The sequence below is a fragment of the Miniopterus natalensis genome, chromosome 1 (assembly GCF_054644295.1).
Source record: "Miniopterus natalensis isolate mMinNat1 chromosome 1, mMinNat1.hap1, whole genome shotgun sequence".
NCBI lineage: Eukaryota > Metazoa > Chordata > Mammalia > Chiroptera > Miniopteridae > Miniopterus > Miniopterus natalensis.
Window position 1 is genome coordinate 24,045,600 of NC_142081.1, and position 27,844 is coordinate 24,073,443.

General features: G+C 47.6%; 1 protein-coding gene across 4 annotated transcripts in view; it reads left to right on the forward strand.

The window, feature by feature from the left end:
• SLC8A3 (solute carrier family 8 member A3) overlaps positions 1 to 27,844 on the forward strand; it is a 162,374-nt gene that overhangs the window by 50,910 nt on the left and 83,620 nt on the right. For all 4 annotated transcript variants that reach the window (XM_016211905.2, XM_087819520.1, XM_016211906.2 and 1 more), the window contains one exon: positions 8,990 to 10,835. In XM_016211905.2, coding sequence (XP_016067391.1) covers positions 9,052 to 10,835 — 1,784 coding nt within the window. In that variant the 5' untranslated portion in view covers positions 8,990 to 9,051. The remainder of the gene's footprint in view (positions 1 to 8,989; positions 10,836 to 27,844) is intronic.

The window sequence follows — 27,844 nt, forward strand, 5'->3', positions numbered from 1 at the left end:
CTTTCATTTGGGGCTTGTTTTGTTTTGTTTTTTGTGTGTTTTTTTTTTGGTCTCCCCATTTCGGGTTTGTTTCTATGTATTAGGTAAGCCTGCTACCTAATACAGTCTTTTTGGAGGGTTTCTGGTGCAGGTCAGTGTCAGACACTGTTTGTGACTGGCCTTGAGTACCCTGTTAGGAGCTATCAAGAACCCATAGCTTGAGGCCCCCTCTGTTGGGGCTGGGTGGTTTGACAGGACCAAGATGCACACCAAAGTCTGCTTTTCCAAGGGTCAGGTCCAGAAGCAGATCAGGCAAAGACTTAAAGCACTCTGAGGTCTGCCTCTGCCTGAAGGCTGATTAATCTGATTCTCTTAATGAGCCTCAGGCTGTGGAAACTCCGTGAGGTAGGGTGAGAGGTTTTCCAGCAGGGTGGGGCAATTGCTTCCCCCTCAGGCAAAAGCTGCTGGGAAGGTAAATGTGAAAGATGTCCTCTGCAGTATGGGGGAATGACTTGGCACAGGAATCCAGAGGGATGCCCTTTGAGCTCTATCTCCAGAGCTCACAGCCCTAGATTCTCTTCACACAACTCCAGTCCCCTTTGCCCTCCCTCTGCTGGAGCCCAAGGTGAGTGGCTGCACACAAAACTTTGTGTGTTGGCTCTTTAAGAGGGTGCCTACATTTCCAGCCGTCACTCCCTGGCAGACAGAAACCCTGCTGCTTTTCACAGCCAGATGTTATGTTGGCACCTTTCTCAGTTCTGGTGCTCTTGGCTGGGAAACCCCGCCTGGGGTTTAGGCCCCAGAGTCCTCAGTGGGAACCCCCCACAGCTGAGATCTCCCTCTGGACCTTCAGCTGCTGTCTGTGGGAGCCCAGCCAGCCCTCTCATGCCTTCATACTTCCCACCTATCTCTATGCAGTCTCTACTTTTCCTTCTTGGTTATGAGGGTGTTCTCCAGCTCATCTTCAATTTTAGTTGATTATTCAGGTTGGTTTTTCTCTATATTAGTTGTAATTCCAGTTTGGGCATGGGAGACTGTCAGTGTAGCTTCCACTCAGTCTGCTTCCATCTTTAAATTTGACTATCCTAATTTTTTTGAGTGAGCAAAAAAAAATAAAAAATGATTTGGGTACAAATCAGAGTAAATTTTTTCACCAGAATTTAGTGAAAGTCAACTGTGACACATAGGCTGGGTTTTGTGCAAATGCATGCATGCACAGGTGAATAAATACATGAACAAATGAATGAACGGACAAAGTGGGCCTGAGGAAGTGTGGCCAAGTCCACCTAAACTTTCATCGCTGAGAGGAAAAACAACTAGAAACATGTCTTGCTGAAAATGGATAAGTAGCATCATTTTCCTGTGAAGATAAGGGAACTCTGGATCTTTTACATTTCCTTAGTAAAAGTGTAAACCAAGCAGGCAGTAGGTTTAAGGAGAGACAAAGGGAAAATCTACTTATGTGGGTAGGGAGTTGATGCTGACTATCCTTGGCAAGGTATGAAAGTGAGAGTGCAGGAGGGTGGGATGTTTGTCCAGTGCATAGAAAGACTGTGGTACCCATTTGTGAGTCAGCTCACGATGCCCTGAGAATCCTTTTCCTGGTCGAAAGAAAGTCCCTAATGGTTGGAATCCCTGAGATGTAAATGTCATATCATAGTCAGGCTATGTCTCGTTGTCTTCTCTCTCAGGATTCTCCACTTTGGCTGTACCTCGAAATCAACCAAGGAACTTTAAAAAAATCTAAGCCCACTTCCACGGAGTCAAAACTTACGTCTGGGGTAGGATCCAGATGTCTGTATTTTTTAGAGCTTCAAAGTTATTCTAACGCACATACCTTACTAGCATGTGTTCCTACTTCCAGTAGTGCCTTCACCTTGGGGGATGATTTAAAAGCAGATGTAGATCCAGTAGTGGGAGAAGTGGAACTTAAATTAAGTGGGCACACCCCTTCCTTTTCCTATTTCTGGAAATTGCTTGTGACCCAGTCATTGTGATTCCCTAGACCTGTCAAAGACTTGCAGAGGGCAAAATCCTGTGACTTCCACAGAGTCTGGTAAAAGTAAATCTCAGAATCATAGAATCCACAGGGCTTTGAATCATAGAATTTCATCCCCCACCTACCAAATAAATGCATAAGTAAATAAAGCTTCCCCATATTAAGTTGAAATCCCTCAGGGAGCTTACATAAGTGTAGTAGACAAACATGTAAACAGGTAAGCCCAGGTCATTGTGACAAGTGCTTCGGTGGTGAACAGGGGAGTAGTTGACTCATTTGGGAAGTGGAGGAAGAGGGCATTGCCAGGGAAGGCTTCCCAGAGCAGGTAGAAGTTTCTGGGACTCTAGGTTCTTAACCTAAAGGCTCCAGATTCTTACCCTGCTCTTTGACCATCCCTTCTACCACCTGGGGTTGAAAAGAAGACTCTGGTATTTGACATACCAAGTTTCATAGCCCATCTGTGTCCCTTGCTCAGATAGTGGACCTTTGGTGAATTATTTGTCTTTGAGCCCAAGTCTCCTTATTTCTAAAACATATAACAATACCTGTCTCATTGTGGGATCCTTAGATAATAAATAACAACTATAAAAGTACCTAATGCAGTGCCAGCCATAGAGTAAGTACTCAATGAATAGATGTGATTATTGTTGTCATTTTTTTAAGTCTTTTGTTCATGTAGAGCAGGGGTGGGGACCATATAAGGTCTGAGGGCCATATAAGGTCTGTGAAGTCATATGGTCTGGCCCTGCCGAGGCCTCACCAGAGAGAAGCCATTCCAGCCATCACATTAGGGGTGAGTTAATTAAATGTTTGACCAAATATAGCAGGCTAATTTTTAAGTTGATAATTTTGTATGGCCTCAGAATGATGTTATAAATATCCAAATGACCCTTGGCAGAGAAAAGGTACTGCACCCCTGAAGAGCATGAGGAGATTGAGGCCTGCTGGTGCCTGGACTGTTCAGGGGGCTTCCTCTTCTTGGGTAGTAGTGCCTGGGAGAGCGTCAGCAGGGTTCCATGAAGTTATCATATGGTTTGGATGCCACTAAGTGTTTGGGGGGTTTCAGGGAAGGCAAAATATGACAATCGCATGAGATGGGAGAAGCGAGAACAGTCAAGTATTGTATCAGGTTCTACTGCAAGACTGTGTTACAAAGCCACGCTGCATTGCAGCTGCTGACCACGTGGTGCAAGGAGCTGTGCAGCAACCAACCTGAGAGCTTAGAGCAGAACGAGAAAAAGATGTTACTTCCCGTGACATCATCGTAACCCATCACTCCTGTAATTGCTTCCTTGTCTCAGTCTCTCATCAGAAGATAAACTCTCTAAGGCTGGGATATGGGATAGCTCGTCCATGGCTACACTCCCAATCACCAGCACAGTGCTTGGCCCAAGATGGGCATTCAAAGAGCAGTTGTTCAAAAAATGGAATTGATCCAGGGTGCTTTTGGTAAATCCAGAAAGTACGCTCTCCTTGACTTTCTCTTGGGCTCCCTTTTCCTACCACCCTCCTTTAACTTACTCTCTTATCCACTGAGGTTTCTTTGGGAGTCTCCAGTCTGTGCCTGGCTCTCACATGACTCGGGCTCAACTTAACTCAAATGCTTCCCGCCACTTCTTTGCCTTTTGAGGGACAGGCTGCCTGCAATTAAAGCCTCTTTGTCTTAATGGAACTGTGAAGATCATCAAACCCAACATGAATTTTCTGGATGGGAAGCTAACGCCCCGAGAGGTTCACTGACTTTTCAGTCTCACAGCTTGTTGAGGCATGCTTTCAAATTTGGGGCTCTACCACTGCTCTAGGCTGCCCTGGAGTACGGAGAGCCTCCAAGCTTGTGGTGAGGCCTTCACATCCGGAAAGACTAACCCTGCCCTCCCCAGGCCCTTGTTCGAAGGGGTCCCCAAACCCAGGGTATATTCCCAGCACAGTGGTTAACACCACGTGCTCTGCAGTCAGGTTTCCAGAATTCAAATACTTATTTTTCTACTTACAGACTGTGATTTTTGGCAACTTAATCTTTATGAGCTCTAATTTACTTATATGCAAAAAGGGCATGATGGTAATAGTGCTTCCTTTACTGTGAAGATTCAAAGAGATGCTGCCCAAGAAGCAGCATGGTTCTGTTTTCTTCCTTGGACGAAAGTTCCAGTGGTGACAAACTATCCAAGCAGCTGCAGTCACTTATTTCCTACTCTTGGAAGTGCAGGGGACTTAGTTCCTGTGTTTCTGGGTGGGGGTGGGGGGAGCATGGCCACGGAGAGAACTCTGCGCTGACTCGCATCCCCTGCACGCAGAGGGGTGCAGATGATGCAGTGTTCTTGGGCTCGAGTGACACATTGGATCTAGTGCAGCCTGGCTGCACCTAAAATTTTAATGTAAATTGGCTGTGATGCCTGTGCAGGGGCCCAGATTTAGAAGCAGAGCAGGACAACTCTACACAGGCTGGTGACAGGCCCGAGCAGTGTTCCCATTGGAGAAAGTGGAGGGCGTAGCAGAGGGAGAATGTGCTCAGTCTGGCCTGGTGGCACTGTTTTATTAATGATCTGGAAGAACAGAGGAACAGTGACTTTAATTAAATTTGCCAGTGATATTAAAAGATGTCAGGAGCCACTGCTGAGGACACAGACACCTTGCAGATGGCCCCAGGGGGTTAGGAAAATAATCCAGGAAAGAGATGAGAAGGCCGTGGGCTGAACTAGGGCATCCGTTCAGCTGAGGAAGAGGAATGTGACATGGGGACAGTGGGTCATCATCTGCAGATTATACCCTAGGCCCACCCTCTTTATCTGTATCTGTTCTGTGTCCAAAGGATTTCTAACTGATCTTCCTGCTCCGGTAGACCCCTCGTACAGCCATCCTAAACCCTTTAGCTGAATTGGTTTTTCTGAACAATAAATCAGACCATGTCATGCTGCTCTTTAAAATCCTGTCATTGGCTTTTACTGCCCTTAGGATACAATCCCATCTTCTCAGCCTGGCAAATACGATGCCATACATTGAGTCCTCCCTATGTGTCCGGTCCTTCTGGACACTCATCTTCTGCCCCTCCCGCTTCACGCTGGGTTCCTTGTAATCCCATGCACACGGCAGGCTCTCCCACGTCTTTGCTTAGGCTGTTCTCTTTGACTCGAATGCCCTTCCCACTTTTTTTTTTTTTTTTTTTTTTTTTTTTTACTAAAGCTCACTCATGCTTGAAGACTCATTTCAGGGATCACCTCCTTCAGAACGCCTCCCTGACTCCCCACGCTGGCTCAGTGCCCTCCTTGTGTTCTCACAGCATTCTGCCCTTACCTTTACTTATTATAGTAAAAGTGCCTATTTGTGCAGCGATCCACCCCTGCTAGATTGTACCCTTGAAGGCAAACCCTGTCTCTTATTTTTCATTTTGCCCATCAGCCTCTAGTACCAGGCCTGGCGAATGGCTGGCTTCTGTTAATTTTTGTCAAAATGAACTGATGGAAGGAGAACGTTGGGGTGGGAGACTGCATCGGGCAACCAGAACACCCCCTGGAAGCCTGGGGACTAGGCATGTATACCAAATGGCTGGCCTCTCCTATTAGGGTGTGTGGGGCAGTCACATTGCTTCTAAGCCCACAGGGGACTGGAAGCTGATTGAGGCTCATGGATGATCTATAACAAAGTGGGACATCTTAATAAAATGGAGTGGTGAAAACCATACATTTTATGTCATCAGTGTGTGAGTTCTGGCTCTTCTACTTCCTTGCTTTATACTTGGAGTAAATGACTTAACTAAGCCTCAGTTTCCTGAAACATAAGTTAGGGATAAAAATAGTACTAATCCATGGCATTGTTTCAAAGATTAATGGAGGAATACTTAGCATTATCCCACAATAGGCAGTTTTAAGTGTTAGTTACTATTATTAATGTCTTCATTATTTGGGGTGGTTCTCAAGGATCTCAAGCTGGGTCATATCCCCAAGTATGCCTCAGGGCTGACTGAGAGCCTTCTGGAATCACTTGGGTCTCTAAGGGGCTGGGATGGGCCCCCAGGACGTTGGGATCTGTCTCAATTGGTGTCTGAAGCACAAAAGAATGACTCTTGGCTTGGTCACCAGAGGTGCCCCTCTCCCTCTAAAATCTCAGGCAGAAACCATTTCCTGGCAGGGCTGGAAAGAACATCTGGGAATTCACAGGTCATTTTCCACCTTCAATTCCAAAAACTTGGTGCAGGCATTTGCTAGCCTCCTTCTTGCCTTGTTCTCTTTCACCCTTTTCTTCAGTTCATCTGTTTTCTCAAGGAAAAGTCTTTCGAAACTGACCTCTGATTCTGATCATATGATAGCTTATTTCCCATTGAAACCTGTAGCCACAGGTGTCTGTAAGGCCGAGGAGACCAGAGACTGTGATCCTCCTTGAGTCTCCTGCCGGGTAAGAGCAGGAGGAGCCCTTATCCCCGTTGTCAGGAAAACTCGACTGCCTCGGTGTTCCCTGTCCTCCGACTGCGGAAGGCCCGCTGGCTCTCTTCCCTAACCTGTGGATAGCCTCCCTTCTTGGGGTTGGCTAGTCCACACAGCTGCCACCTCCTGTCACCTCGTTGGCTCTTGATCAAAGAGCTGCTCCAGCTGTGCCCACCTTCTGTCTCCTCCTGCATGGGGCTTATCAGAATCTACAAAGTGTGGGGTTTTCAGAGGTCAGGGCAGGGTGCCAAGATCTGTCTATGTCCTCACTTCTCCAGGGCGGGTGAGTGCCGGATCTGTGAATGGGGTCTCTGTGTGCATTGCAGATTATGAGCTTTTCCAGCCTTTGAATATGGATGCTGAACACCTTCAACCACTCTCCTTTTCCATAGTCATTCTTGTAACCTTTTCTCTTCCCAGTGAGGTCAAAGCCCCAGGGACCTGCTGTGAGGACCCCCTGTACCCGAGCTAATGGGGAATGTGGGCCTAAGCACTTGGTGGCCGTGCTGGGGAGTATGAAACCAAGTGAGTCCACAGAGCTTTTTGGGAGGAGGGCCTTCAAGATTACAGTGGGCACCAGGGCGCACTGTGCCTCGAGAGAATTTCTCTTTGCGTACAAGCCTTGGGAGTTTAAAGAGGTCCTACATAACCTCTAAAATCAAGTCAGGATTTGTCTATGAGATCTATATATTCTGTTTCTAAAGCAAATGGCTATAATTCAGATAATAAAATGGCTTCAAAGGAGGTCGATGTTGGAGTGTGTTAGCCTGCTTGGGCTGCCATAACAAAATACCATAGGCTGGGTGGCTTAAACAGCAGAAATTAATTTTCTCGCAGTTCTTGAGGCTAGGATGTCCAAGATCAAGGTGCTGGCCAATTTGGTTTCTGGCAAGAGCTGTCTTCCTGGCTTGCAGATGGCCACTTTCTTGCTATATTCTCACATGATCTTTCTCTCTCTCTCTCTCTCTCTCTCTCTCCTCCTCCTCCTCCTCTCCCCCTTCTTCTCTCCCCCTCCCTCTTTTTATAAGGCCAACAATCTTATCAGGTTAGGACTCCACCCTATGACCTCATTATACCTTGATTACCTCTTAAAAGCCCTATCTCACTATACAGTCACACTGGGGCTTAAGGCTTCAACACATGGATTTAGGGGGAGTGGAGGGATGGGGACAGGGGGAGACACAACACAATTCAATTCACAGCACTGAGGAAGCTTCCTTAGTGACTACATATATTTATTCCAAAAACATATATTTACTGAACACCTAGTTAACTCACTGTTAGGATACCATGATAAACAGAAGAGACATAGTCTTTGCCTTTATGTCATTCACAGTTTAGTGGATGAGTTAGACATTAATCATATAACCCCCCACAAAAACCATGTAGCTTCAAAGTTTTATAAATGTCATGAAAGAAAAATGTGATGAGAGGACACAACAGAGGGAGTTGACCATTTTGGGGGGCAAGGGAAAGTTTTTCTGAGAAAGTGCCACTTAAGCTATGATCTAAAGGATTGTTAAGAGTGGGGATGCAAAGAAGAAACAGTCATTTTGGGCGTGCCTGGATGATGTCATGTGCAAAGGTTTAGAGGTGGAAAATAACCTGCTATGAAGTCCATTGTTGCTGAAGTGTAGTAAGAGGAAGAGTGGCAGGAGCTAAAGGGGGGCAAGGAGGAAGAAGGTAGCTGATACCGGGCTTTGTAGGTCACGGGAAGGAATGTGGTCTTAAATTATGAGCAAGAGGAAACTGCTGAAGGGTTTCAAATAGGGAAGCAATCGTGTAGGTTTGGGTTTTTAAAAAAAGATGACTGGCTATGGGAGGAAATGAACTAGAGAATGGCAAGAGTTGGAGTGGTGAGTTCAGTTTGCTGGTTTCTGTAAGCTGTGCCCAAGACTCAGTCCACGCAACCCTTAGCCCTCCAGCAAAACATGCTTATAAAACAGTTTTAGTTTCCAGTTACAGGAAGATGAAGATCAGTCAGTCACTCAAATTCCAAACCCAAATCTTCCGATTTCCCAGGCAATCTCAGAATTGCAGCTTGCCTGCAGAAGTTTTGCATCGAGGGAGGGAGATTTTCCCAAGTGGGCTCAATTGCACACAGACAAGGTGTTTTATTTTGGAGGTTAGCTCATGATAAAAGTTCAACTCAGTATGTGCTCTTGCAAACCTGTATTATGCAAGATTCTTGAGTATGATGACATTGAGGTAAAGAAGGCTGAAAACCTAGAAATAGTATAAGTGGGGATGAAAATTCAGGTCATCCTTGGCCTATTTTAAGTTGATTCTAGAGAACTCTCACAGATGACAGTAGGGTTGGGAGACAGGACAAGATGAGCATCACTTGTGTTTTCATTACCAACATTCCCAGCTATTTTAAGCCATTCTTCAACTGAGTCTCCACCAGATGGTCCTGAGGACAGAGCAGCTATTTGTGTCTCCCACTGATAAGTATTTTTCCAAGTGAGAGACTGCCCCATATGTTAGTGCAATATGCCATTTGAGGTGAAATATCAGTTTGTGTTGGTGGGAACCTACCAATTGCCATCTCCCTTTTCCTCATGCCTTTTCCTGCCTTTCTGGTCTTTTCTAGGTCTCTGGCCTGTCAGGAGGACCATTGGTGCTGCAGTGGAAGCCAGTGGCTAAGTCTCGTGTATGGCGTGGTTAAGGTTGCAGCCTCTCACCTCTGCCTTCCTCCATTTTGGGCTGATTACTTTTGTGCTCTTCCTGAATGGTCTTCGGGCAGAGGCTGGTGGCTCAGGGGATGTGCCCGGCACAGGGAAGAACAATGAGTCCTGTTCAGGGTCATCGGACTGCAAGGAGGGTGTCATCTTACCAATCTGGTACCCGGAGAACCCTTCTCTTGGGGATAAGATTGCCAGGGTCATCGTCTATTTTGTGGCCCTGATATACATGTTCCTTGGGGTATCCATCATTGCTGACCGCTTCATGGCATCTATTGAAGTCATCACTTCTCAAGAGAGAGAGGTGACTATCAAAAAGCCCAATGGAGAGACCAGCACAACAACGGTTCGGGTATGGAACGAAACTGTCTCCAACCTGACCCTTATGGCCCTGGGTTCCTCTGCTCCTGAGATCCTCCTCTCTTTAATTGAGGTATGTGGTCATGGGTTCATTGCTGGTGATCTGGGACCTTCTACCATTGTGGGCAGTGCAGCCTTCAACATGTTCATCATCATTGGCATCTGCGTCTACGTGATCCCCGATGGAGAGACTCGTAAGATCAAGCACCTACGAGTCTTCTTTGTCACTGCTGCTTGGAGCATCTTTGCCTACATCTGGCTCTATATGATCCTGGCGGTCTTTTCTCCTGGTGTGGTCCAGGTTTGGGAAGGCCTCCTCACTCTCATCTTTTTTCCAGTGTGTGTCCTTCTGGCCTGGGTGGCAGATAAACGACTGCTCTTCTACAAATACATGCACAAAAAGTACCGCACAGATAAACACCGAGGAATTATCATAGAGACAGAGGGTGACCACCCCAAGGGCATTGAGATGGATGGGAAAATGATGAATTCCCACTTTCTAGATGGGAATTTGGTGCCCCTGGAAGGGAAGGAAGTGGATGAGTCCCGCAAGGAGGTGATCCGGATTCTCAAGGATCTGAAGCAAAAACATCCAGAGAAGGACCTAGATCAGCTGGTAGAGATGGCCAATTATTATGCTCTTTCCCATCAACCAAAGAGCCGCGCCTTCTACCGGATTCAAGCCATCCGTATGATGACTGGCGCAGGCAACATCCTGAGGAAACATGCTGCAGAACGAGCCAAGAGGTCTGCCAACACGAGGGACGTGCACACCCAGGAGCCCGAGGACTTTGTCTCCAAGGTCTTCTTTGACCCGTGCTCTTACCAGTGCCTGGAGAACTGTGGGGCTGTGCTCCTGACGGTGGTGAGGAAAGGGGGGGACACGTCCAAGACCGTGTATGTGGACTACAAAACAGAGGATGGTTCTGCCAACGCGGGGGCTGACTATGAGTTCACAGAGGGCACTGTGGTTCTGAAGCCAGGAGAGACCCAGAAGGAGTTCTCTGTGGGCATCATTGATGACGACATCTTTGAGGAAGACGAACACTTCTTCGTGAGGTTGAGCAATGCCCGCACGGAGGAGTGGCAGCCGGAGGAGGGGGTACCGCCAACAGTGCTGAGCAGCCCTCCCCGGCCTCGGGCTGTCCTGGTGTCCCCTTATGTGGCCACGGTCACTATCTTGGATGATGACCATGCAGGCATCTTCGCTTTTGAATGCGACAGTATTCATGTCAGTGAGAGTGTTGGTGTCATGGAGGTCAAGGTTCTGCGGACATCAGGTGCCCGGGGCACAGTCGTCGTCCCCTTTAGGACAGTAGAAGGGACAGCCAAGGGTGGTGGTGAGGATTTTGAAGACATATATGGGGAGTTGGAGTTCAAGAACAATGAAACTGTGTAAGTAACCTTTCAGTACTCTACCCCCTCCATCCCTTGCATATCCTTCTGTCCTTCCGCACCGCTCTTTAAAGCTTCCCTTGTATTTGTGTTAATTTCAGATTTTGGTTCCATCACAGGTATGTGGGATCAGCAGACACTACCGGCAGTTTCTGCTTTCAAACTCTCCTTCAGTTTCTCACTTTAAAATGTTTCTGGGCAAGGAATCCTGTGATAGGATCTAAGGACACAGATTTTATCTACTGAAACTCAACATGATGGCTGGTGGAGGTGTGGGATGACAGAAGTTCTGATATCAGATTTTGGAGAATTCTTGTGACTAAGAGCTAGGAGACTACTTGGGTCTCTCCTTCCTCCTCTCTTCATGCCAAGGGCTTCTATGAGCTTTGAAGCTTATCCTTTCCACTCCGAGGCAGCGATAGCCCAATCAGGACATCCTCAAGAAGGCAAGTGGCATTGGCTTTTTTCCCCCCAATGCCACATTGCAGTTGTATTGTATAACCAGATTTCAGGTACCTCTCCTTCAATTTGGAAATTGCAAAATTGATTGAAACTTGGCAATCTGTTTAAATGCCCAGAGGCTATTTTATGAGGCTTGCCCAGTCTAGGTGAGATGAGTCAGTATGGCTTGGGTACTGGATGTATGTTGGAGAAGCAGAGCTCCCAGGACAGCAGCCACCTGTCTTTAGTCACAGGTCTAAGCTCCAAAATCTGGCTAAGCAGCGAAGGAGAAACCTCTTAAAAATTGTGGGAGAAAACGCACCTTCTGTGTGGTCATCTCTTTTCAAAGTCGGAATTCTCCTGAAATAGTTTCCAGGTTACTGCCCCATTTAGTCCTCACACTGTGGGTGTTACACTTCTCTTGCCTCTGTAACTGTCCCCACTGAATCCTCTTGTACTGGGAGTTCTGTCCTTTCTCAGATAGATGGCTGAGAAGACGGAAGCGGAATGACTTTCCTCAGGATTTGTAGCTTATGGGAGGGTAAACTTTCCAGGGCGGCCAAGAGAGATGGGGACGAGAAAGGGCCACCTTGTCTCTGAATTCCTGCTGGTGTCCACAAGCAATAAGCAGCAGCAGGAGAAGGTGCGGAGAACAAAAGGGGAATATAGGAAGCGGGGATGTCAAACTGCTCCAAGGACCTGCTGGAAACGCTTTCAGTGGGAAATGAAAACATACAACTTCCAGAAGAGCGAAGGAAGGAACTCATGGCAAAGGGGTTTGTAGACCCAAGGGAGAGGTGTCCTAGAAGAGCTTCTTCCCAGGTCCAGCCTAGGGACAGAGCTTAACAGAGCTGAGTGAGTCATCCAAGGGACTCCGCTCTTGTCCTTCCTCAATGTCTTCCTAATAATGTGACTTTGGGCAAGTCGTTTAGTCTTAGCTCTAGAACTAAATAATCTCATCTGTAAAGTGGGAATAGCAACACTTTCCTTGCTTAGAGGAAGGGTCAGATCTTTTTGCAGTGCCTCCCCGCTCTAGGATTTTCTGTACCATTGACACAGGCCACTCAATGTAGGTCATATTTGCACCAGCCAAAGATGGGACAGGGGAGATTGTCTCCTGAAGTGAAATAGCCCTTGACAAATTGATTTATTGGAGCTCTGTTTAGTCATTTTGCTGAGAAGGATAGTCATTTGTTAGTGTAAGTAAAAACATGTGCCTTCTAGAGAATATGATCCATTTATATGTGCTCACGGGAGAGTGTTTACACATACAAAGAAAGGACAGACCCTCACTGGGAAGACAACTCCTTGAGACTTCACACACGTTTATGGCAACATCCGTATACAAGAGATTATTGTCAGGCATTAAATGACATCAAGACCACAGCATTGGCCATAACTTGAGAGACTTGTGGTTCCTCCAATTCAGTACCTATCTACCAAGGGCATTGAAGGGTAGTTTTTGAGAGATCAGAGGCTTGGCTCCCAATTTATTTGTCCCATTGATAATCAGTTGTGCACCTAGGATCTCTGAATATGCTAAACCTTCCTGTTTGTGTTTTCAGCTTGAATGTAAATATGTTTCATGAATGATCATCACTTCTGGATGGTGCTGGTTTTAAATGTACATCAACCTCCACACATGTGTTATTCTAGTTCAGGTATTTTAGGGTTTGGAGAACAAGTCTATGTTCCCATCTAACCCTTTGCATTATTTTTTAGACTTCAGTAGACTTAGGCTACTCCTTTGGTCTTCTTCATTGCAGAAGAATGAATCCAGAACCTGTTTGCTAGTCTCTCCTCGCATTGCACCCCTATGCTCAACACTTCAAATAGTAATTTTACTGGAGGCAGGATGATATAGCAGAAGAACCATGAACTCTAAGTACTCTGGGTTAGAGTTCTGTCTCTACTATTGATTTAACCATGTGGCATTTTATTAATTTATGAGATTATTTTCTCATTGGTAAAATGGGGATAATAATGTTTGCTGCAGGACCATTGTGGCAAGTCAAGATATTGTATGTAATGTTCCTTGTACAGGGTATGTGCTCAGTGAATGAGGCCATTAATAGTAATATCGATGAATTAACAATGTTCTTCGGAAGACACTGTGGAGGTGATCAGGTTGCTTGGATCTCTGTGTGACCCTCATTAATAAGCATGCTAGTTTTTTGGCTACCACGAAGAGCCCTAGTCTAAACTCATAACATATTAGAGCCAGAAAGGACCTTAGAATGTCTTTAGAGTAGTGTTTCTCGGATTTTAATGTGCTGATGAACCACCCAGAGATCTTGCTAAAATGCAGATTATGTTTCAAAATGTCTAGAGTAGGGCTTGAGATTCGGCATTTTTAACAAACTACTGATGCTGCTGGTCCCAGCTGAGAGTGGAAAGGCTCTACAAGATCTCTACCAGACCACGAGACCCAGCTGGATCCCAGCTCTTACCTGAGACCCTGCTAATGGCAGCACCAGTCTGGAGTCTGAAATTGAAGCCCTCAGAGTCCTTAGACAAAAGCTGTGTGATGCTTGCAGTGGTCCCACGCTCTCATCCTTCCCTCTTTACTATCCAGGGTGAAGCCAGGCCTGTGCTCCATCAATAATATTGAATCTGTGAATCCACTTATTTGGTTCTATGCTTTCCTTCTTCAAAGACTGTAAGATGGAAAAACGTGACCTTTGGAGTCCAACAGACAGATGGAAATCCATCGAGCACCAGCTGTGTAGCTTTGAACAAGTCACTTCACCTGCCTGAGTCCCAGATATTTTGTTGGAATGACAGGAATAATAGTATCTCTCCTGCAGGGGTGTGAGAAGTACCACATACCAGTGTGAAGAAAACGCACCGCTAACACAGTGCCTGCTCACAGAAGGTGCTCACACATTCCCTAGACGTTCATTAAGTACCTGCTGCATACTAGGTACATTGCTAGGTACTCTGGAGATAGTAAATAAGACAAGCTGGCACCCCAGTGCTCAAGGATCTTCTCAGGTGGAGAGGATACAGGTCTTCAGTCAAATCAAAACACATGGGAGAAGCGGTATGGTTGAGATAAGTTCAATGAAAGAGGAATAAAATCTCCTTGCTATATGCATGACACCACTAAAGTTTTTATTTTAATTAATTAATTAATTAATTTTGGTTAGTTCTCACCAGAGGATATTTTTCCCATTGCTTTTCTGAGAGAGTGGAAGGGAGGAGGGGGGAGAGAGAGAGGAAGAGAGAGAGAGAGAGAGATGTGAGAGACACATCGATTGGCTGCCTCCTGCACTCTCCCTGACTGGGCCAGGGACGGAGCCTGCAACTGAGGTACGTGCCCTTGACTGGAATCTAACCTGGGACCCTTCAGTCCCTGGGCTGATGCTCTAACCACTGAGCACAAGGGCCAGGGCATCACTAAAGTTTTAAAGTAACCTTCATCGGGTTGTATAGTGAAGCAGATGACTTGGGGGTGGGTACATGATTACTTAAAACCCATGTTACAATAAACTCTTGACATTTGAGAAGGATGCTAGTGACACTTCCCTGATCTAGAAGAATCCCCACCTTTATGACTCCTGTAACAGTGCACTGTGAGAATTGTGGCCTTTGAGCCTCCTGCAGACAATAGCAAAAGCTCACGGAGATGTGGGTTCTGCCAGCACCTTAATCTCACTCACTGAACATGTGACTGGCTCCTGTATCGCAGGCTCACAGCACGCCTCTGTGAAATAACAGATTATTGCAGCTCGTGGACCTTCGGGATCTCTGGGAATAGTCAAAGCCACAGATGTCAAGTATGCAAATGCCAAGATCTGCTGTAATTAAATAGCATAGGCCTCTTCCAGAGTAAAATTGAGTGTTAGCTGTGCTACAGATTTTCCAACAAAATTAGACTGTTCAAGGGGGAAAGTGTTTGACCTCTCATTTCTACAAATTAGGAAGCTGAGATTCAGAGAGGGAAAGTGACTTGTCCAAGACCACACAGCTATCTACGAAAGAAAGAGTTGGAAAGGAATTTTTAAAGGCCACAGATTTAATATCTGCCCCTTCCTCTTTGGACTTTTCCATTTTGTTTTAACCCATCAGAAAAATATTAACTTTGGAAAGAACATGGAAATTCTTGGGTGGAAGATGCCCTGGAAGTACAAGTCCAAGAATATTATGTGACTAATATCTTAACTAACACTGAGAATATATTGTGGACTATTTTTAATCTCCTGGTTCACCTTGAGATTGCTCAGGAAAGAGAATATTGAGCCCATAGAAATTTTTGAAAAAACAATCTTAGTGATCTCTTACTGGGAAAAGGTGGCAAGCATAGCTGGGACATCTTTCAGGCACTGCAGGCACCTTGTTCCACGAAATAATGAAATGTCTTCAAAATGATGCCAGCCATTCTCTTCCAGGGGTGTTTGTCCCTGAAGTTTCACCCCCTAAGAATCTTTCCATCAAGACCTATAAAAGTCTGGAGCGCTCCGGGACACAGCGTGGACATTCTCCAATTTGTCTGAAACACAGAAAGCTTTTTCCTCTCTCTTTGGCTCAGCAGAGTGTTAGTAAAGTCTCTTTCTTGCCACCTAGGGAGGTTATTTGTGTCCAGAATGCCTTTTCTGTGCTTGAGAAGTCATGAGCTGAAAGCTGCGTGAGGGTGGGAGTCAGACGGGGGTGGTGATAATTCTCCAAAGGCTGGCATCCCTCCCTTTTCCCTTGCCTCTGCCTTCAGATCCTGACTTCAGAAACAAGATCTCGCCCCAGCTTTAGGTAAACCAGGACCCATGGCTCCATGGAACTCACCGTGGAACTATGTACTTGGCTTCAAGTTGTCCTGAAGAAGGGAATCCATGTCCAAGCCAGTTGTTGGATGGGGGACTTAACAGCACAACGGAACGTTTCAAGTGGGTTGTTCAACTACAGGTCCCCCTCTTTGGGGCCCAAAGGAGTGATTACTGGCTAGGTGGTCATTTTAGCAGAGTTTTGGATATTGTGCCCAGAAAAGGCCCACACCCTGATAACTTTTTCCCTTTTCTTCTTAATTACTGAAATTGTCAAAGATTATATATCAAAGGACATATTCCAAGTCTAGGATCTGTAAAGCACCTCAAATGTACCCATACCTTACATGTCTGCAGAAATCACCACAAGTCCAGAGCCTTCCTAGTCCATTTGCTTTAGGCCAAAGAGTCCAGGGCAACACTGGATCACGCAGCACCCCCTCCCTGACTTGGTCAGGGACCATATGCCGCAGATCATGTCCACTCTGATCTTCTCACATTAATTCGTCATCCATAAAACTCAGTGTTGCAGAGTTGGAGATCCCACAAGGGAGAGTGCCAGGTTGGTTTTGGGAGAAGGCACATTGTGATTGGAGAGGACCACATGGCTGGCCAGTCAGAAAACGAAACAGGCTGATGCTTGGAGCAGGCCTCCTGTGCACTGCTTGGAGAGGTGCTGGTTGAGACCTCTATACTATAATAATATAGTAATAATGAAGGTGTACCCTGGCGATCCTGCTATGGCCTTGCTTATTTTGTCTTGACTCCTGGCTCATAAGGTCCAAGTTTTCTTGTTCACTCACATGACTGATGGAAAGGGACACTTGGGCAAAGTGAGGTGGGTAGTGAGGAGGACTCTTCCTTGCTGTCCAACCTTTCGTCACCTCCCAGATGTATTTGGGTGGTGTATGAGTGCTCATTCCTTCACCTTTTGGCTGTGCCCATCAACTCCATAAGGGAGATAGTAGAAATTCAGAGCGATGGTCTTCAGCTTATTCAAGGTGTTGTTTTCTTGTTGTTTTAAAAAAGAGAAACTAAATTGTGCTTCCAGCACCCAATAGGAAGCCCTGGCAGAGAGCCAGTAATACATACTCGATAGTTGGAGAAAGAGAACTCAGTGATGTGCAAAGTGAGCAAAGTCCCTGTATTTAAATTCTGCACAGTCCAGAAGCATTTTGCAGGAATCGAATGCTTTGAGAGTTTTGCTAAATGAGCATGAAGAGCATACGGTAAACATTCTCAGGCGGCGTGATACTTATGATGCATAGGAATTATATTCCCACCCCTGCCACCTACTAGGTATCCAAGTAGGAAATTGGCTGGATATGTAGAGAAGAAGGTCAAGTTGAAAGTGAAACTTACTCATTATGGAAGAATTTGCTTTTATGAAAACTGAGTCATCACTAGGTATGTATCTATATTTAAGTTCAGCTATCGATGTGGCACCATCCTGACCCATTCGAGCTGTGGCTCAGCATGCCTAGACACAACCTGGTTAACCTGTCCCTGCCTGAGCCCAGTTCACTTACCAGTTGGTTGTTAGGTTTCACAAAACCAGTTATTTATGATACAACACTCTGTCATACATTCGTTGTTTCTTTCAAAATGAGTGCCATCGTGACAGGAACTTAATACTCAGCAGAACAAATTATGGATTATGGGTGACCAGTACTGCCCTTTCTCCCTAGTAGTCCATCTTTCGCCAGAGCTCGTGGTCTTGATTGTCTCCCTTTTGGTTTTCTCCTTGAGTGACTCACATGAGTTCTCCTTGTGACCCTCCCTTACCACCTGCCCCTCTCTTTCTGAGCTGTGGTGATGTAGGAGGTACTGTGCCACTGTCTCTAGGGCTAACCATGGCCTTGGCTGCAGATCTTCATATCTGCAAATCTGCGTTTCCCTGCTCATAGCTTACTTTCTGTTTGTACCCTCATCGTCTAAACGTCTCCTGCTGCATCTTTTCTTCTCGGCTGTCTATGCTGCAGGCACTGTGGACGTTGGTGTTGTGGTGTCTACTCCTGCTGACACCCAGTGTCTTCCTCCCACTTCCATTAGTCCTGTCTCCTCTTTCATTCTTACCCTACTCCCTATGGTCCCTTTCTTCACACTGTTGGCATCTGTAGTTGGGTTGCCTTCTGTCTACTGTCTGATGTACGCTTTCCTTGGATGATCAAGAGTGAATTGTGTATCCCTTAAGAAAGCCTGTCATTTTGGCAGAAAGAACTAGCATCACGATAATACCAAGAAGACCGGTATCTCCCCAGGAAACAAACCGCTCCCTGTGGTGCCCTTTCTCCTTCACCACAGAGTGCTTGCTCGACTGGATGTTAGGACAAGAAGGTTGAGTTGTGAGGATTCAGCATAGCCTGGAACTGGTACCATAAAACCATCCAAAGCTGGGGGTGCCCTGGGACTACCTTTTTCTTCTGATGTGCTCCCCACTAGGCTATGTGGCCTCTGCCTCCTGGCATTTCTGCTTCTCTCTGGCTGCCTCCCTATTGCTTCCAGCTTGCAATGTTGCCTCTTGGACCAGCAGTCCTACCTCATGGTTCCTCTCTCCGTGTGTGCTTTCAACTCCTACCTGGAAAGATCTTTCTATTCTTCTACCTCAGAGTCTCAAGAGAGAGAGAGAATCTGATCCCTGCCCCCTGCCCTCATCATTTTCCCAACTTGGCCATCTGAAGGTCACTGGCCAGATATGTGTCGGTTGCCCTGTGTCCAGCCAACCTCACCCTCACCCCCACCCCCACCCCTAATCTGACAGTTACCAGCCATACTGGACGGTGGGTAGAAAATGAAGTTGCCACGGGGATTCCATGGTAAGCTACCTCAGCAGTTGCATCTGTAAGTGGTGGGCAATATCACTTAGAGGGAATTCCCAGAAGAGATAGTCATCTATTGCCTTGAAGCTGACATGGTATATAAGGTTTGCAGGGCCTCAGAGCATTGGTTTTACAGGGGTCTGTGCTGAGGCAGTAGGCTGGAGAGTGGGAGGATGAGTCACCTCTCCAGCCCCCAGCCCCATCGATTCAGCCGCCAAGATCAAGCTGGCCTCTGCCTCAGGCCTGATGCTCAGTGATACAAATCTCAAGGCCACTAGGGTCCCCCCTCCCCTTTGCCCTCTTCGGCTCTGTCCTTTCCAGGTCACTAGTGTCAGAAGATGATCTGCAGTCATTTTCAGGTACACTATTTGGGGACTGAGTCACTTTCAAAGCCTCTTCCTAGCTTTGAGTTTCCAGAGCAGCCTGTGTTCCAGACAGAGACAGAAAGCTTCCCCTGACATTCATGCTCGCCAGGGATAGAATGACAGCCTTCCCTCCCCTCCCCTACCAGACAGCTGGTCAGCTGGTCAGCTGGTCAGCTGGACATGGCCAGAGCCAGCAGGCAACCTGTCTTTATCTTTGGTGCTGTAACTTGATGCCTTTCCAGGAACTCCTCAGAAGCCAGAGCGTACTCATCTCCAGGTGGCACAGTGTGTGACTGTCAGGTGCCCCTGTCCCAGGGCACAGGGCTCAGGTGTACAACAGCATGCCTTTTATGTCCGCTCCCGTCAGTTAGTAGTGGCTGTCCAGGGGGCCATCCTGGAAAGGATTGTCGAGGCTTTATCTGGGCTCAACCGTGGATGTGAACGTTAGTCTAGAGATGAGAGATGGAAAGAACTTCATGGGCTAAACAAACTTGGAGTCTCCATTATTAGCATGACGTTGACATCGTCTCTCCAATACCGGGCTAATCCTAGTGGGAAAGACTTGCTCTTCCTCAGCCTGCGTGACGCAGAACCTCCTCTGTTCCCTGGGTGAATTCACAAGGACACACACTCCCATTGGACATATGAAGCAGATACTTTCCTTATTACACCAGAATATTCCAGAACCCCTACTGACCTAGTGGGTTTCATCAGGTTGACCAGCAGTTCCCAACCAGATCCCTACCACAGGCCATTTCAGTTATCTGCCTCTTCCACGGAACCCATGTTTTAGAAGATTATGAGTCGAAAATTAATTAGATTTCCATTTCCCCCCCCATAAAATATAGCAAAAGATAACTAGTGTTACTATAGTGAATATAATTTTAGTCAAAGCAGAGAGAAATGACATTTTAGTTAACCTGTGTGGGCTGTTGGAAGAAGATAGACTTTTTCTTTGGAGGGTTGGGGGGAGAGTAGAATGAACACAGCCAAGGGCCAACTTTTAAGGGAACTAACTGATGTAAAATGTTTTGAAAATACTGGGCACTGGTTGTCTAAAGTGGTTTGGATGAGTGACCCCATGGCGAGGGCATGATATTCTAGAGAATGTATCAGAGCACAGGGCACGGTGTCGGTTACCTGGGCTTGACCGCTGTTCAGACCTCCGGGAAAGATTACTATTGTTGTCATTTTTCTTACATAATAAAACTTCTAATATTTATATGAAAATCTAAAAAAGTGTAAGGATATTGTTGTACCTTTAGGGTTAATATTACCATCGTCTTCAGATTAGGTAATAGAGTCTAAGAAATATGAAGTAATTCATCCTAGAACACGGAGCTTTTAAGAATTAGTATCAAAACCTGGATCTTCTGATTCGAAATCACATGATCCTTCTACCGTGTTACATATTTTGGCGTCGGAGTAAGGTCACGAGGATGGAAGCCTCAGGCCTTCCTCTCCGCATGTGGGCGAAGCTAAGAGCGCATCTCGTATCTCTTCCTTAACAGCAAGACCCGTCTCCTTTCTTCTTAACCCAGGGGCGGCTAGGCCCAGGGAATTTAGCAAGGGCCAGCGAATTCCCTAACGCCCAGCCCAGAAATCCGGATTCCTCGCCCTGGATGGCTGACGCAGGGCGACCCTTGCCCCAGCCAGTGCACAGAGGGTCCTTGTTGGTGTCACTTAACCATCAAGAACGAACAGCAGGCAGTGCCTTGCCCTGCTGCCTGGGGAACAGGGCAAGGCCGGCTCAGGACCATGTGTTGAGATTCAGGGGGCCTCCTTTGATGCTGTGTCCGTGGTATCCGAAGGCATCCAGGGTCAAGGGTGATGATAGGAGAGAACGGGGGTGGGGGGGTGTCTCAGTTGCAGCCCCTAGAGAGCGCATGCGTGCCCTCCAGATCAGTGAGACCGGGAGCAACAGAGGCAGGGAGGCAAAGGATGCGATTAGCAGACATTTGTTGAGCTCATCCTGTGGCTCAGTCCCTGTCCTCAGGGAGCTCCCGGTCTGGTGGGGGAGCATGAGAGAGTTGTTATGGAAGAGGGGAACTCGGAGGGCTGTGGCCAACAGAGGCACTGCCCCTGCCTTTTGTTGGGATTCAGCCTGGAGTCATTAAACGGAATTTAAACTGGAGCCATTGCACATCCCCTCCAGTCAACTCAGCAGGACCTGTTAAGAATGGTAATTGGCTTTGGCTTGTGGGGCACACACAGCTGTAAGTAGAAGTTGGCCTCAGGAGTAAATGGTCCCCAGGCAGCCATATCCTCAGACCGCAGCAGCGCCTGGCTCTTCCCCGTGTCTATCAGAGTGCCTCACTCTGTCTGCCATTATAGGGACACCAAAAACTGTCTGTTGAGTGAATGAATGAGTGAATGAATGAATGAAGGGAGTGAATTCCTGGCATGCCCTCTGGCTCTGTACCTCCTCCAGGTTGTAGTGAGCCCAGGGGACTTGGGACTGGTATGCACCCCTCAAGCACAAGGACCAAGGGGTGCCCACCATCCCCCACTCTCTGTGCCTTCCTTCTCTCCCCCCCCAGTTTCAGGAGCTCTGTGGAGTGGAGCACTGTGGGCTTGGGCGTCCCTGAGCAGCTCCACAGCCTGAACCCTGCCCTGCTCCAGCTCCTCGGAGGGTCTGTTCCTGGGCTGCTCTACCACCTCTGTGCACCGGCTGCCTTTGATGCTCAGGAGACACCCTGTGATTGAGTTAGGAGCTCCCTCCAGGGAGCATGTAATTATGTCCTATCTGGGCCTTGTAATGACAGCCCCCCTGCCACTGTGCCCTGCTCAGCGGCCCAGAACCTTTTGGTGGGAGGGAACTAATCTGCTTAGCCCAGATTGGATCCAATTCTGTGCAGCACTTCTCTGATGGCCTCAGAAATGAGTCCCCATTAGCAAAAGAGGTCACCTTGGGGGACCCTGAGGGTTCCCTCTGTCCGGCTCTGCTCTTTGCCAGGAGCCCTCCTGCCCCAGATTGTCTGGAGAGTGGCTGAGTGGGAGGGTGAGGGGGCTTCATTCTGTTCTCATGGCCAGAGCCCATGAGTGTTGCCCAGCCCTCCTGGAGGTTAGAAGGGAAGTGAGAGTGAAGGCATTTGCCTGTTTTTCATGTTAGCTTGATGGTGGGGGAGGCAGGGGGAGTGAGATGATTCGAGTTACTTAGCATTTTACCTGGATAATTCAAATGATGCACTTTGGAGGGAAGGCTGGCTGCTCTGTTTTGAGCTATAGGGGAAATTGCCTTTGTTCTCTGTGTGACTTTCTTGGCTCCTTTGGGCTTAATTTCTGTGAGATGTTTTAGGTGCAGGGGCAGTGCCTCAGTCCACCATGAATGCTGCTCAGGGTGGTCTCCCCTCACCCCCCGCCTGCATAGAGCCCTCCTCTTGAGGAACTCAAATCCTTTCCCTGCCTTTATGTGGGATCTGCCAAAAACGCCATTGACAAGCTGTCCTGGGTTGAATAGAGTCCCCCCTTCCAAATTCATGTCCACCCAGAACCTCAGAATGTGACCTTATTTGGAGATAGCCTTGCAGGGGTGGTTAGCTGTGGTGAGGTTATACTGAGTGAGGGAGGCCCTAGATACCAAATCTGGCATCCTTATGAGAAGGCCATGTGATGACAGAGACGAAGACACAGAGTGATGCAGCTACAAGCCAAGGGACACGAGGGATTTCGGGCAAACTCCAGAAGCCAGGAGAGAAGCATAGAATAGATTCTCCCTCGGAACCTCTGAGGGAGCCATCGGCCCTACTGACACTGGACTTTAGCTTCCAGAATAAATTCCTGTTGTTTTAAGCCACCAAGCTTGTGGTATTTTTATTACGGGAGCTGAAGGACACTAATACCCAAGCTCTGCATAATGCCTCCTCTAGACTTCAGTGTGTGGGGAGCTCACACCGGTACCGGGTCAGAGGACAGGCGGGGAGAGGAGTGCCCCCTCTGGGGTCATCTGTCCTCAGGATGCTGACTCCCAGCTCCGAGGCAGCAGGAGGCCAGAGCTCACTTAACAGCTTTGTTACACATGGACTGGGATTGTAAACCTCTCAATCCCTGTTGGCAAGTTAGGTGAGGGTCCAAAAAATAAAGAATAAAGTGGGCACTTTCTCGAAGCCACGTGCTCAATCGGTTTAGTTATTTCAGGTATTATAATGACCTGTCTTCCAGTCTCCTCAGTCCTGGTCCATCGATCGTTTTTAACTTCCCAGGGGCTCTGGCTGGTGCTCCAGGAACTGCAGGCCCATTTCTCGTCTTCCTCCCTGCCAATGGCTGAACTCTGGGCCCTTGATGACCATGCCTGCTGTATAGTTAAGAGTTTTGATCTTGTAGCTGGGGGGAGGGCCAGCAGAGGGTCCCGCTCTCCAGATCCTCTTTCCCTTTGGAGTTTCCTGGTGCCTTGCAGCTGGTCTAGAGACGCAGGTGTATTACCCGCTTGTCCCGAAATGCAGGTATGTTACCTGCTTCCCTCTGCAAAGCGAGGCAGGCCTGGCTGGAACACGACTGAAAATGCCGTGGGCAACCTAAGGCCAAGCAAGCCACGGCCGGGGCACTAAGAGCTGAGGAGGGAGCACTGAGCGAGTATTGGGGAGCTGGAAAGTTTGCTTTGTCTTTTGCACAGAGAAATTGCCCATAACCAAGGTGTGAGAGCAACAGTGTGAGTAGAGGACCACATACACATAGGGGTTAATAGAACAGGGTGACTAACTGCTCAGACCAGGTATCACACAGACCAAGTTCGGCTACTGATTGGCGATGCGGCCTAGGGAAAGTTGACTAACTTTTCACTTTACTCACCTATATAATGTGGATGATAACACATTGTTGAAAGGACTGAACACAACTACAAAATATTCAACATAGTGTCGAGTCCAAGTCACTCATCAGGCGTGTCCTGTGCTAGTCATGAGTTAAGTAGGTAATTAATAGAATCTTGGCCATGTCACAGCTGTTCTGACCTATGCGGGCCAGCGTTTTGCTCAGTTTCCCCCAGCAGTAATTCTCACCCCTCCCTGAGCCCAAGGTGAGCTTTTAAGGAAGAGACAGCTGATCTAAAGATAGAAAGGCAAAGAGTCTTGTCTGGAGGAAGGTGGAGGGAAATGCTGTCGGAGCTTTCTTTGACGGTGTCAGGGAACGTGACAGGCTGCTCTCCAAGGAGAGAGCAGCCCCAGGCCAGGGTAGAAGGTGACCTTGAGGTTGATACCCCTGCATCCTGATGTGAACGTTACTGGGCTTTTTTGGCAGATGAAGGGAAAGAAAGAAGGAACACAGAGGAGGAAGAAGGGCTGGGAGGAGGATGGGGAAAGTATTTCTTGTCTCGAGGATAATTACATGTGAAATTACTTGCCAGTGGGACGCTGGGACTGGGACGACTATAATTATAGTAGAGGATCCCGGGGGCTCTTGGGCATGTGTCTGAGCATCATATAGGCAGCATGGAGGCCTCTCTCACTCGGCCTGCCTCCCAGGCCCCAAGGGTACACCGTCTACCTCAAAGCCTGTTGCTGATCAGGAAGCCTAAACAGAACAATTACTGTCTCCGAGTGGAGTCCCATCTGTGGGCTGCCGTGATGAAAACCATAAGCCTGTAGGGCCTGGGCGTCTGCAGATGGAGCAGCCTGCTCTTGATGGCCGTGATCTGGAGTAAGATAAGCAACACTCCCCTGGTGCTGTCCCAGATGCTGTCCCTTCCCCAACACCACCCAGAGAGGAAGTTCAGTGACCAAAGAATGACATATTTTCCAGCCTCATTCTGGTTTTCCCAGCCAGGGCCTCACCCCTGTATCCAGAGATGACTCACCCTTGCCTTCATCCTATGTAAGCAAGGCAGTTTTCTGTGACCTCATGGGAACATGGCAATGGTTGTACGCCATGATTATGTTACAAGGCACAGGTGAAAGGATTTTGCAGATATAATTAGGGTTCCTAATTGTTTGACTTTTAAGCCTTGACTTGAAGGGGATTCGTTCTGGGAGGGCCTGACCTGATCGGGCGAGCCCTTTAAAAGAGGCGAGAGTCCCTCTCCTGCTGGCCTCGGAGAAGCAAGGGATGAGTTCTCCCATGGCAAGGAAGTTAGCTCTGCCAACAACCGCCTGGTGGAAGGGACCCTGAGCCTCAGGTAAGACAGCAGCCCCCACTGACACCTTGGCTACAGCTAAGTTGTGCCTAGACTCTTGATCCATGGAAACTGATAAGTAATGATCTATGTTGTTTGTGGTAATTAGTTACCCGGGAAGAGGAAACTAATACAGCGAAGGAGTGGCAGAGTCAGTGTTCAAATACAGGCTCCCCTGCCTCCAGAGCTGACCTTCGCCTTCATGCCACGTAATACGACAGTGTCCTACCTACCCTTCCCTTTTGTTGCTCACCTGTCCTGCAGTCTGTGTGATTTGGAATACCACAGACGACCCTTCTAAGTAGTCAAAATTATGCCAAACAGTAGAGCCAATTCCTGTGATTTGCAACAGTTATGCTCCATAAAGTCCCTGAAAACACTGAATTGGTGAATACTGGAGCATTGCTCAAGGGGAAATAGGTTTCTGTGAGCCTCTGATTGCAACGTTTTCATTAACAGATGAAACCTTGTTTTAAGTGTGTCTCTGTTTAGAGACACTTCATTTAATATATACTGTTGACTAATTAATAGTAAACGCAACGGCACCGGCACTAGGTCATGCCTGAACAGAGCTCGTCTGACACGCGTGTTTCCTCCTTAAGGCACCTCATGGCCTCTTGCTCTCAGGAACATGACAGCACCTCAGCACTATCCTCCGGGCCACTTTAAACAGCCAACTCACCACCACCAATAAAAGCCCACCAAAATACGAAAAACATGGCACTAAAAAGACTGCAAAAGGCACTGGCTTGCAATATGAGACCTACGTGGGCCAATGTGACCCAGATTTTATAAACAGCATATATGAAAGAGCTAGGTTATTTTTTCCCCCTCAAATCCTTTTCTGGTGTTTTCTTAATACCAATATTGAGGAGCTAGACAAGGGCTGGGAGTAAGGGCCCTTCTCCCTTTTCTCTTGCTGGGCCTCTTTGGAGAGCATTTATCCCCTCAATAATATTTCACTGCTCTTCTAAGGCACCACTGAAAGAGGGGAACTGAGTCACTACTGACAAAAAAAAACCCAAAAAAACAAAAACTGCTCTAGCCAGTTTGACTCAGGTGGTGGTTAGAGCGTTGGCCCCTGCACTGAAATGTTCCGGGTTCGATTCCAGCCAAGGGCACGTACCTCACTTGCAGGCTCTATCGCTTGCCCCAGTCAGGGTGCTGTGGGAGACAAGCAGTCGATGCGTCTCTCTCACATCATGTTCCTCCTCTCCCTCCCTCTCTCTCTCTCTCTCTCTCTCTCCCCCCCCTCCCCCTTCCACTCTCTCTGAAAACCAATGGAAAAAATATCCTCAGGTGAGGATTGAAAAAAAACACACACAAAACCAAAAACCAGTTTGCCTATCATGCTTTCCTAAGAAGCAAAATGCATTGGGGGAGCCTGGAGCCTTTTGCAGACAGGAATTCAGCCCACATCCCCCAGGTTCAGACCCAGGTTCCTGCCAAAGTTAGTCGTGCCGAACTTCCCGGCCATGGCATCGTGGACGTCACAGATCTGCTGCTGCCTGTAGTGCGGAGACATCACAGCGGCCATTATATCTCAAAGATTGCTAAAGGGCTGACACCCAAGTGGCCAGAGGAGATGTAATTAGGGTGTGGGTTGGCCAAACAGGATGCCTTTTCCTCTCTCTCTTTTCTGCCCGTGGTGGAGGGTTGCAGCCAGCCCCATTGGTGGGGGGCTCAGAGACACGCTGGTAGTGTTGCAGAGGACACCTTATACATGGCCTCTGATTCCCACACTGGGACCCACTGCCCTCTGGCTCTGCCTCCCTTCCTTCCTTCTACTCATCTGCCTTAAAGCAGCTTTGCTGAGCACCCATCTTCTTGCCTCCTCGTTAGTGACATCGGAACCCCTCCCTTCTTTCTACCCTGCTCACTGCAGCTCATTAGAAGCCAGCAACAGCTGTGAGGCCAAAGATGGGGCCTCGGATTTGATGTTGGGTGACAGGGTGGTGCAATGATTATCTGGGACAGGTGAACTCATTTGTTTCTTTTGTGCCCTCCTTCACCCCTCCCCACTTTTACTGAACCGAAGGAAAACAGAAAAAGATGATCTGTTTGGCAACGTGGCTATCTCTGGGTACCAAGCCTACCATCCGTGGGGGACCCTACCGTATGATCATCAACGAAACCGAGTAGAACCCTGTGTTTCATAGCTGGTTCAGCCGAGCAGCACCTCCACTGAGGGGGCTGGGGAATCGATTTCCTTCTTTAGAAATTAAATAGACCTGATTCCGCGTTTAGAAGTCCTGCCGAGGAGCAAGGGTGGGTGTACAGGCGCCAGCCAACGCAGCTGGCTCCACTGTCTCTTCTCTGCAGTGACTTGTTGAATTTAATCGTGGAGATGGGTGAAATCCAGGGAGATTTGAGCTGAAGATTTAGGGGCTTTGTGTCAAATTGATATGGAAGGAATTTGGGAGTGGATGAGGGATTCTTCCCTGATACTTCTACTGGATTTCAGAGCCAAATAAGCTTTGACAAAAAGCAAAAAAGAAACTGAAATAAGGCTTAATCTGAG